Raw genomic sequence first — 10,103 nt, 5'->3', positions numbered from 1 at the left:
ACTTACGTATATCACACCAGTTGTCCCAGTAGGGCAGGATCCAGCTCGCACTAAATGCTCCCTTTATTAAGTTCATAGGCCCGGCTTGAACACTGCACAGTGGGGACGGTGTGTGTGTGTGTGTGTGTGTGTGTGTGTGTGTGTGTTCACTGAGTTGAAGAGCAGTTGTCGTTGACAGCTGCATGGGAGCAGGGAGAGAAAGAGTCAAGTGGCTTCAAATAGCCGTCGTTCTCCTCATTCATCAGAGACCCCTCCTCTTTCTCTCAGCAGCCATTGGTGTGAAGTACACATTTCTTTTGTTGACACAGTCATGGTGATGTTTTTTTTTTTTTTTTTTTTTTTTCATCTCTGCTTTCGCCGCAGAGTTAACGTTTCATAAATGTCCAGGACAAAGAGTCCGGTCCGCTCTGCAGGCAGGTAAGTAGAGATGTTGCGGTGGCGGCGGTTTCTCCAGTTAGAGTCATCAAAACATCCATCCTGCAGCTGTGGGCTAAAGGCTCTATTTTTTTACCTAATTTATATTCCATAAAACAGTTCTGAACTGAGCAGTTTCTTAATCAACAGTAGATCATATCTGTATTTTAATTGTTCTAATCATCTCTTCATATAAGGAGGCAGGAAGATGATCAGAACGCAGCGTGGATTTGGTGACTAGCAGATCAAAAAACATCTAAGTTAAAATTTGGTTAAAGTTGGAAAAAAAAAAAAGTAGATTACATAGTTAGCTGTTGTTCACAGAGCTGTTTCAAGCCGTCCACTTTATAGTCTATAAAAAAATATTTAAAAATGTCCTTTACAGGTTCCCAGAGAATAAAGTGACATCTTGCAATTGCTTGTGTTGTTCGACCAACAGTCCACAACCCAAAGACCTTCGATTTACACTGAAAAAAGCAACAAATTTTCACATTTAAGATCTTAAGAACCAAATAATGAAACATATTTTCTTGAAAAAGTAAAAAAGAAAAATTTTCGTCGATTAATTTTCTGTCAATTTACTTCTCGATTAATTGATATTTTGTTTCTGTTCTTACGTTTCAACATTTAAAGGACCAGTGTGTAAGATTTAGGGGGATCTATTGGCAGAGATGGAGGATAATGTTCATAAGTATGTTTTAATTAGTGTATAATCACCTGAAAATAAGAATCGTTGTGTTTTTTGTTACCTTAGAATGAACCTTTATATCTACATAGGTAGCCCGCCATGTTGCACCGCCATGTTTCTACAGTAGCCTAGAATGGACAAACCAAACACTGGTTCTAGAGAGGAACTTTCGCATTGTTCACGGCCTCTGCAGGTTCTCCTATACACTTCAAAGGGGGGGGGGGGGGGGTATTTAGTTGGTTGCAATCTGCAACTTCACCACTAGATGCCACTAAATTCTACACACTGGTCCTTTAACGCTGTAAGCTCTAAAATATATACTGCACTTAATAAATTGTTTAATACAACATATTGTTAGTTTATTTACTTAATATTGTCATTTATATGAATATTGTTCTGCTTCTTCTGTCTGTCTACAGTAGAAGATGTGAACTGAAGGGTTTTATATGTTGCACAGATTGTTATATTTAACCAGATTCAGCAAAGATGTCTTTTGAACCGCGGATCACCAAACCGATGCTTTATCGGTCACAGCCGAACAAACAACGTTACACTGAATAGGTGTTGGATGTGTGAATGTTGCACCAACTGAAACAAAAACTGTGATCCAGTTTTATACTATTAGTAAACTAAATGTCATGTTTTATACTGTAGTAACTGTTTCTGCAGTTAGTAAAGAGGAACTCATGTATTTAACTTTGTACTTGTGTGTGATGATAGACGTCAAACTGCCACTTTGGAAAGCCAATTCAACTTCACAAAGAAAACACATTGTTGTTGTTTTTTTTCAAGAATTTAATACTTCTTTTCTTATTTTGCAAGATCTTCCTGTTGCTTATTTTGCCAGTGTGAACACACCACATACTGCTTAGACCTGGTGTTTCTGTGTGTGTGGAAATGGGACACATAGTTTTTTGTTGCTGTTCAACACTTTGTGAAATTGTGACTTAGATATCTTTTGATATCAGTTGAAAACAATAACCAAAACTAATTTAATTTAAATTTTTACGGTGCCATCACATACTGACAAAGGGTTTTTTATGGTTGACATTGAACCAATACTCCATGTAAACCAAAGTGTTTGGACTCCTGATTTCTCCTTCTGCCAAATTCTTGCTGTGCGGCCTCCTCAACACCAACGCGGCCTTTCCTCCAGCCATAACACTCCCAGTGTCTGTAGCCCAGTTGTCCCAGTGAGGCAAGTCCTGCCAAGTCCTTCAAGCGCTTGTCTTTTGGAGTTTGACAACACATGTGTCTCTGTCCGTCTGTCCCCAGACTTTTTCCAGTTTAGGAATGTTGTCCCTGCCTGTTACAGAAGCACAAAGAGTCTTGTCTTTGTCCACATCCGTCAAGATCAGATTCTCTCGCTCCTCTTCTGCGAGTCCCACTTTTTTTTTTTTGTGTTTCCACGCTCGCTTTGCTTCTTATCCACACTGTCGGCGGCGTTCAGCTCAGCAGGGCTGCGCTGCTGCTGCACAGTCCGCCGTAACACAGAGCTGCAAGTAGACCAGAAGCCGTTACAGCACAGAACTGCCGTCAGTTTCTCTGTCAGTCATCCCCATAACAGCAGCAGAGCAACAGAGAAGAGCAGGAGTGGAGGAAAAGAGGCTACAGCTGAAGTAGGAGAGAAGGGAAGGAGGGGGTTGGGAGGGGTATGGGGGTGGGTGGGGGGGTGGGGGGGGTCTCAGCAGTCTCTAAAACCAATACAAATCCTTGGTCTTATCCTGTGCCTGCAGACCTGAGAGTGTAGGAAAAGAAAGGAGGAAAAAAAGAAAAGCAAGAAAAGAGAGATTAGAAAAAGAAATGCAAATGTCTTGTTGATAAAAGCGAGGAGGAATTGCTCGAGGCAGAGAGGGGATGAAAGCGAGCAACAGCAACAGAAAAAAGGAAGTTGACAGCTGGTGTTAAGGCGCTGATTGACAGTCAGTTTGTTGGTTGAAACCACTTGTGGTAAGTTGATCTGAGGCAAGGAAACAGGTTTAACTCTGGTTTTTGTCACACTGATGCTGTTACTTTGTCAGCTACATACTAAATATCTTTAATACAACTTTCATTTTTCATTTCAGCCAAACACATAAATATGACCATATACTACTTAATTGTTTTCCCAATTAAGTTATGTTGGTAAACGGGTTTAAGTTTAGTGTCACTTAAATGTTAATTAACACTTTTTTTCTGTATTAAAAGACATAAACAAAGACCATCTTTCCCCAACTGTTACCCAGTGCACCCAGTGCCTAAACATAACCATGGGGGGAGGGTGGGGGGAGGGGGTGGGTGAGGTCAGTGACCCTTTGGACCCCCTACTTCCGGCTCCCTTGTTGCAGGGCACTAAAATTTGACATCTACTTGACGGAAGATCCAACACATGTTCAGTGGGCCGCCATGTTTTTTTTTTTTTAAAGGGGTAATGATTACATTTTTGTAAAGTTAGTGGATCTGCAATTCTGACTTTTAGGATTAGTCAAGATTCAAAAATGTACAACTTTAATTACGCCCTCCCTGACTGGTAATCACCACGTCCTTCAAACTTTCTGTGTAATTTTGTAGTCCCCAGGCTGAGATAACTGTGATGACATCACAATGACGTCATCAGGGTGTTCCCTCCAGTAATCCTCATTATGAGTAAACTGTCATGTATGAAATCGGTGGTGTGCTCCTTTAAATCCCCCTTTTCCCAAACAAACTTTCTGTGTTAGATTTCTGATTATAAACCGCAGACCCCTCCAGTGTTTGCTGAAATAAGAACAAGAACTTTAATTTAACCAAAATCTGTCACCTCTGGGCTGTTTTATCGTAAGTTTTGAATGATGTCTGATACCTGTGTCCATGTTGAGTCCGATCTCTGCGCTGGCTCCTGTGAAGGTGCCGCTCCAACCCGACCCCGTCCCCGACTCCCCCTTCCCCCCGAGGTCACAGGGCGAAGTGCTGGGCCCCGGTACCGAGCTGCCGGACGTCAGGCGGTGATGAGGCCTCACTGACGGCACCAGCAGCGAGCTGTAGCGCGGGTCGAACGCCGTGCCGTACATCTCGTGCACCCCCGGACGCGGGTAGGCCGAACCCTGGGTGCCTATGGCGCCACCTAGTGAGTAAGGGTGATGGTGGTGATGGTGGTGGTGATGGGACGGGTGCCAGGCGTCGGGGCTGGGCTGGTGGAGGTGGCTGTGCAGGGAGGCGGAGGAGTACGGGTCCCCGGGGAAGGAGAGCTCTGTGTGGGGGGCTGACAGAGCGCTGCCCAGCGCGGAGGAGACTGACGGCTGGTAGGAACTGTTCCAGAAAGACGGAGGGAAACTTCTTTGGCTCATAGGGAATGATCCATCTGCAGAGACACAAATCCACACTGTTACATTATAAAGAAGGCTTGTTTACTTTCTCCAAATAGTAACTAATTGTTAAGTTAGCCTAAAGTAACAAATAACAGCTCATTTTAGTTGCAATTTTAGAGGTTGAGGTCTTGACCTTGGAAACAGCAGTTTGATAAGAAATTCTTATCACAAAGTCCACAAGGTAGGTTTTTTCTTCTTCAAAGCTTTCAGTAAAGTATTGCATCCATAATACCCAATTTTAAAACTATTCCTCTTAAAATGTGTCTTTTGACGATATCTTATTCATCTTATATTGTGCAATTTTGATTGTTTGAGTCACTGTTCGAGCAAAAAATGGCGACTATTTTCTCTTACTAGCTTCTTAAATGTGAGTTATTTCTGCGTTTCTCTGTTTTATATCATTATAAACGGGTTTTGGAAGGCTGGTTAAAAAAAAGACCTTGGAGATCTGGGAGACTGTGATGGCAGTTTTTCACACTTTTATGGCATTTTATAGCCAAAACAATTGAATAATGGGAGAAAATTGTCTGCAAATTAATATATAATGAAAATAATCCACACATTTATAAACAGGTCTGAATTTTAGAAAATTTGAAATGTCTAGAGATTTTCCTCCTCCACTCGTGATCCTGAGCCAAACTCTGGAAATACTGTTTAGTCATTCTATGATAATGGAGCAGTAAAAACTGAACTTATTGCCTTTTTTAAAATTCTGGTTGGATTCAAAACTCACCAGTTTACAGAGAGGTTGTGAAACGGCCATGAAAAGAGATTTAATGAAAAGCCTCGCTGTTAACTAAGGAACAATGATTTTATGTTTGATTCACCCCAAATTTAAAAAAAAAAAAATGGGGGAAAAAAACACTGACAAAAATAGACAATCATCCTATTGTTTGTGTTTTTATTACTCCTTTATATTCATGAAAAGCGAGCTTTAAATGCTGACTTAATTTCAGCGTCTTGTTATTTCTGCAGCTGACAGAGACCAATAATAAAAGAATCATCAATTAAGGGGATGTCAAGGAGAAATTCACCTCAGCTCGACATGAACTCAAACAAAATGTCAGTAAAAGGAAGAAGAAAAAAAAAAAATCCCTGAGAATTAATTCATATTATTGAAAGACACCTCATATGTTTCTGGCAAAACGCAGAACTCCAAATACTGAGAAGCAAAACTGACCAAAAAATGAAAAAATAAAAGAAAAATGTCACTAATCTGAACCTGTAAGATATTTCTGTCTTTACATAAAACAACTAAAAACTGAGTAAAATCGTTGAATCCTTTGTAAAAAAAAAAACAGTCTTCCTCACAGCTACGGATAAAATAAGTCGATTTCTCAATATCACATTCACACATTCCTTTCAGAGCTGAACATGTGTGTTATTCGCAGGAATCCATTATTTTTTGTTTGACTTTATATTTCCATCAAACCAAGGTCAAACAAAAACGAAATACGCTCACTTTCTCTTTCTGCTGATGCCATAAAACAAAAGTGACGGATTCAATAATAAACAAAAGCTGAAGCTCATAAACATTTATATTCCAGCTGTGATGAAAGAAAGAGCAGAATTACAGCAGGTTAGGACGCAAATACTGATTTGCTAGTTTCTGATATTGAGGAAATTATTCATTCTTATTGATCGTATATTGCAGTCTATATGACGGTGACACTTTGTTTAGATTTCACACGAGTAGATTTACAGTTTTATACGGAATTGTTCTGTTTTCAGAGGAGAGTTTTAACATCCCAAAATTATCTTAAATGCTTTTTCTTTTCCGGTATGAAAACTGTTGCAGAAGCAAATTTATTTTTTCAAGTCTTTTTACAGGAAAAAGGTCAAAAGACGCCTGAACGGCAGCTTCAGTCTGAATGTGCAACAGGCATCAAAAATCCAGAGCAAACTGTGAAGATTTTGTTTTTTAAATTTGTAGTTTTGACCGAAATTTCTCTCTATTTATTTGCATCTAGATACTCGAACGAGTGTCACGGAGATCAAGACGAAGCTCCTGAATCTGAGCCCAAAATATTATCTTTCATCAGGCTCAGTGCTGCAATATCAACAGCAGAAAAAAAGAAAAAAACACACGACAGCAGCAACTAAATTTACATAAATTCATATCACACTCACACCAGAGCTTCTACCTCTAAAAGCACTTCATCATTCTGGTTTCACTGGAGAATTAAAGCTGTTTTTAGTGGCTTCCCTGCTCTGACAAGCACTCAGTGAGAGGACACACACACACACACACACACACACACATACAGACACACACACCTCTTACGGCCTTGTGGCTGGTCGAGGCGGGGTACGCCGCCGGCTGGCTGAGGGCTCGGCTGAAGTGTTCGTCCACCACAGCGCTGATATCACCCTGGAAGTAAGTGAAGAGGACGCAGCGGGAGTTCAGGTACTCGGCGCCCGGCGGCAGCTCCTTGTCTTCCTCTTTAATCGCCAGGGGCCCCGGGGGACCCAGGGGGCCGAGCCGGCTGCTGCCGTCCTGGGGGTCTTGCATTTTGGAATACAAGGCCAGTTTCTACGAAGGGACATGCAGGTTTTTATAGAGAGTGTAACTTCTGAAACTGTGGAACAAAGTGTATCTAGTGTCCTGTTGGCATGCTCACATGTTGTTGCATGTATATTTTTTTGTATTTTAGCAACTATAAAGACATTTAAACCTCATAAAAATCAGTTTCTGGAACTTTTCAGGACACAACAGGTGTCTGTTTATCTACAAACTGGCACAAATGATATAACTGTATATATGAAGACAGATGTTACAGCAAGAACAAAGCAGCTTTTATTTAAAAAATGAAAAATAAAAACGCCCTGATCAAAATATACCCTGATTGATTTTGGGGGGTAATGAACACACATGAAAGTTCAGCTTTTAATTTGCCACTATATCACCTTATAAACTGCAGTACAAAGATACAGTCAGACAGCAGACGTTATTAGGAACACCTGTGCACTTTAATCTAATCCAACACAGCAGCTCCGCCGTAAATTCTACTTTTTATGACGCTTATACATTTTCAGTTTTTGTCGACAGAAAGGTGATAATTCTACTTTATCACTGAGGTCGTAGTGTAGTAGTGGTGGTGGTGGTGTACCGGTGTCCTTCATGTATAACAGAGTGGACAAAATATTAGGAACATTGTTCAATATACGTAACTCTTGCACTCCAGTACACGACCATCCACTACGACCTCAGTAAAGGCCTCGATAAGGTGTTTGGTGAGTGTTGTTTCCAAATATAAGTTTCCAGTTACTCATATCTGCTACACACGATGACTCAAAGGCCTTTAAAAAAAATCATTCAAAGTAAAGATGATGTTACTAATATTGAAGCTGTGAACTGTGTAAAACTGTGAAAATGTGAAGTTATTCATTAAATGTACTTTTTAATGACAAAATTACTAAACAATTCTAATAAATAATTAACCAGATTATATATATAATTAGCTGTAAATGTAACAGTAGTGCAGCATATATTGTAGTGTGAACTCTGCTGTTTAGGTGACAGACAAAGTGAGTTTTGGCACTATGTGAAATATTTGCTGGATGTTGACAGAGAGGTTTTAAGAGAGTGAAAAAAGCCCTTTAACAGCTCTGGAAAGGCCTCAGAAAAAATACAAAAAAAAAAAAAAAAATCCCTGCTGCTCTCCAACTGTTCACTCACAAGCATGAAGCCGCTTACATACACTAATGTGACTGAAAACATCTGTGATACTTCAGAGTTGCTGTTATTAGGCTACTATTTATATTAACAGACAAAAAAATGATCGGTAGGAATAATCATTTAAATCCTGAATTATAGGTTTGACTCATAAGTTAGTTCAGCAGTCTGTAATTAGACAAATTATTAATAATTATTATTATTTTCCGGTCAGTTATGGCTGGAAAACCAGTAGAGTAGTTTTGAGAAAAATAAAAACAGTGTCGTAAAAACTCAATAAAAGCAAAACACGAAAGTTTTGAGTTGAATAAATCTAATCTGCGATGATTATTAATGGGGGAAAAACAACAAATATTATTTATAACAATAACGCCCTACGTTCAATGACACTTTTTAAACTTATGACTGACTAAAATTAGCGCAGAGAGAAGCAACAAACCATCTGTTTACGGCCGTTTGAAGCTGAAGATGATCTCTAGAGAAAGTTGTTAAAATAAATATGATGAACATTTTTGGATATTTAGAGGATAATAAGTGGTCTTGGAAGTTGTAAGAGTTGAAAATAAAGTTTTATACACCATCCATAGCTGACAGCTGCATCGGCAGGAGCAGCTAGTGGCGGTTTAATCTCCAATATTTACATGTAATTAAGTTTTAATTGGCGGTGTTACGGACTTTCAGGTGTGAATACTTAAGTTTTCAGTGCATTCGATCGCATATTAAGCACATACTGCGGAGATAAATACTGTATGAGCTTATTTAAAAAGCTATAATCCATACCTGGTGGTGATAGGGGCTGTAGGAGCTGAAATAAGGCTGAGGACCAAACACTTGGTACATCACATCCAAGCAGCTCATGGCGAAGAAATCACGAAGAAGAGCCAAGCTTCATTTAGAGAGCAGGTCTGTTCAGACGGAGAGGAATCAAGTAATCCCGGCGCGGCGGTGGAGGAACACAGTTTGGAGAGTCTCTGTGCTGCGCTGCTCTGCGCTCTTTACGCACTGGACAGACTGTGTCCGGGCGCAGTGAAGGGATTCCCCCCCCCCCCGCCCCCACCTCCACCCTGCACCCTCTGCTGCTGCCCCCACCCCTCAGCCTGACACCTCCCTCCCGCCAATCAGAGCCCGAGCTCCACCTCTGCCTTAATGACCTTTTAATTACTCAATATTAAGTCATAATGCATCATATTCATATAGTAGTCTGTAACATTTTTAGTGTTCCACCTATTTTTTGTGTGTGAGACTCATAATATAGTAAAATAGTTTTAAAAAACAGTAATATAGTAAAATAATATTCCATATATTTTATGCCTATATTTCTACTTAACTTTAAACGTCACCGTTTCCTTCTGATAAAATATATTTCTTAAACTTATGGGACATGTTACAGTCTGCTGCTTAATCTAATTTAATGTCATTTAAACCAACTTGACATATTCAACTGATTCATGCATATAGTTGGATGCTCTGAGACTTTGACAAGGTTCTTGTATTGTGTGTTTCAGCTGTAGTGAGCTGGCTTTCCATTTAATCTTAACCTTTCTGTTATATCAGTTTCCAATAGTGGTGGAAAGTACATTTGGTCAAGTACTGTACAGTACGTGAGGTACTTGTACTTTACTTGAGTATTTCCATATGATGCTACTTTCTACATTTCAGAGGGAAATATTGTACTTTCTACTCCACTACATTTATTTGACAGCTTTAGTTACTTTTCAGATGAAGATTTGACACAATGGATAATATAACAAGCTTTTAAAATACAACACATTGTTAAAGATGAAACCAGTGGTTTCCAACCTTTTTGGGCTTTTGACGTCTTACAAAAAGCAGTGTGTAGTCGGGGTCACATTTCACATGTCTATGAGTTGTTAACAGCTCCACCAAATAGTGATTTTTCCCTCTAAACTTCTCACATGCTTTCATTTCAATAAATGTTCAAATGATCCAATATTTCAGCAAAAATCAAAGATTAGAGAAAAAGTCCAAAAACTGAAAA

General features: G+C 39.6%; 1 protein-coding gene across 2 annotated transcripts; it reads right to left on the bottom strand.

Annotated features, from left to right (window-relative positions):
• Positions 1-1,497: 1,497 nt before the first annotated feature.
• Positions 1,498-9,120, bottom strand: vgll2a (vestigial-like family member 2a). 2 transcript variants are annotated; one of them, XM_042389782.1, is made up of 4 exons: positions 8,885-9,120; positions 6,706-6,961; positions 3,924-4,421; positions 1,498-2,598 (listed from the first exon to the last, which is right to left on the bottom strand). In XM_042389782.1, the coding sequence occupies exons 1-4, from the start codon at positions 8,960-8,962 to the stop codon at positions 2,549-2,551; spliced, it is 882 nt and encodes a 293-aa protein (XP_042245716.1). In that variant the 5' UTR covers positions 8,963-9,120; the 3' UTR covers positions 1,498-2,548. The 2 variants fall into 2 exon arrangements, with proteins under 2 accessions (XP_042245716.1, XP_042245717.1); XM_042389783.1 differs by lacking the exon at positions 8,885-9,120 and adding an exon at positions 7,336-7,408.
• Positions 9,121-10,103: the final 983 nt, after the last annotated feature.

Source organism: Thunnus maccoyii, chromosome 17 (assembly GCF_910596095.1).
Source record: "Thunnus maccoyii chromosome 17, fThuMac1.1, whole genome shotgun sequence".
NCBI classification, from domain to species: domain Eukaryota; kingdom Metazoa; phylum Chordata; class Actinopteri; order Scombriformes; family Scombridae; genus Thunnus; species Thunnus maccoyii.
Note: the sequence above shows the minus strand (reverse complement) of the source record. Positions and strands in the feature narration are given on the sequence as shown.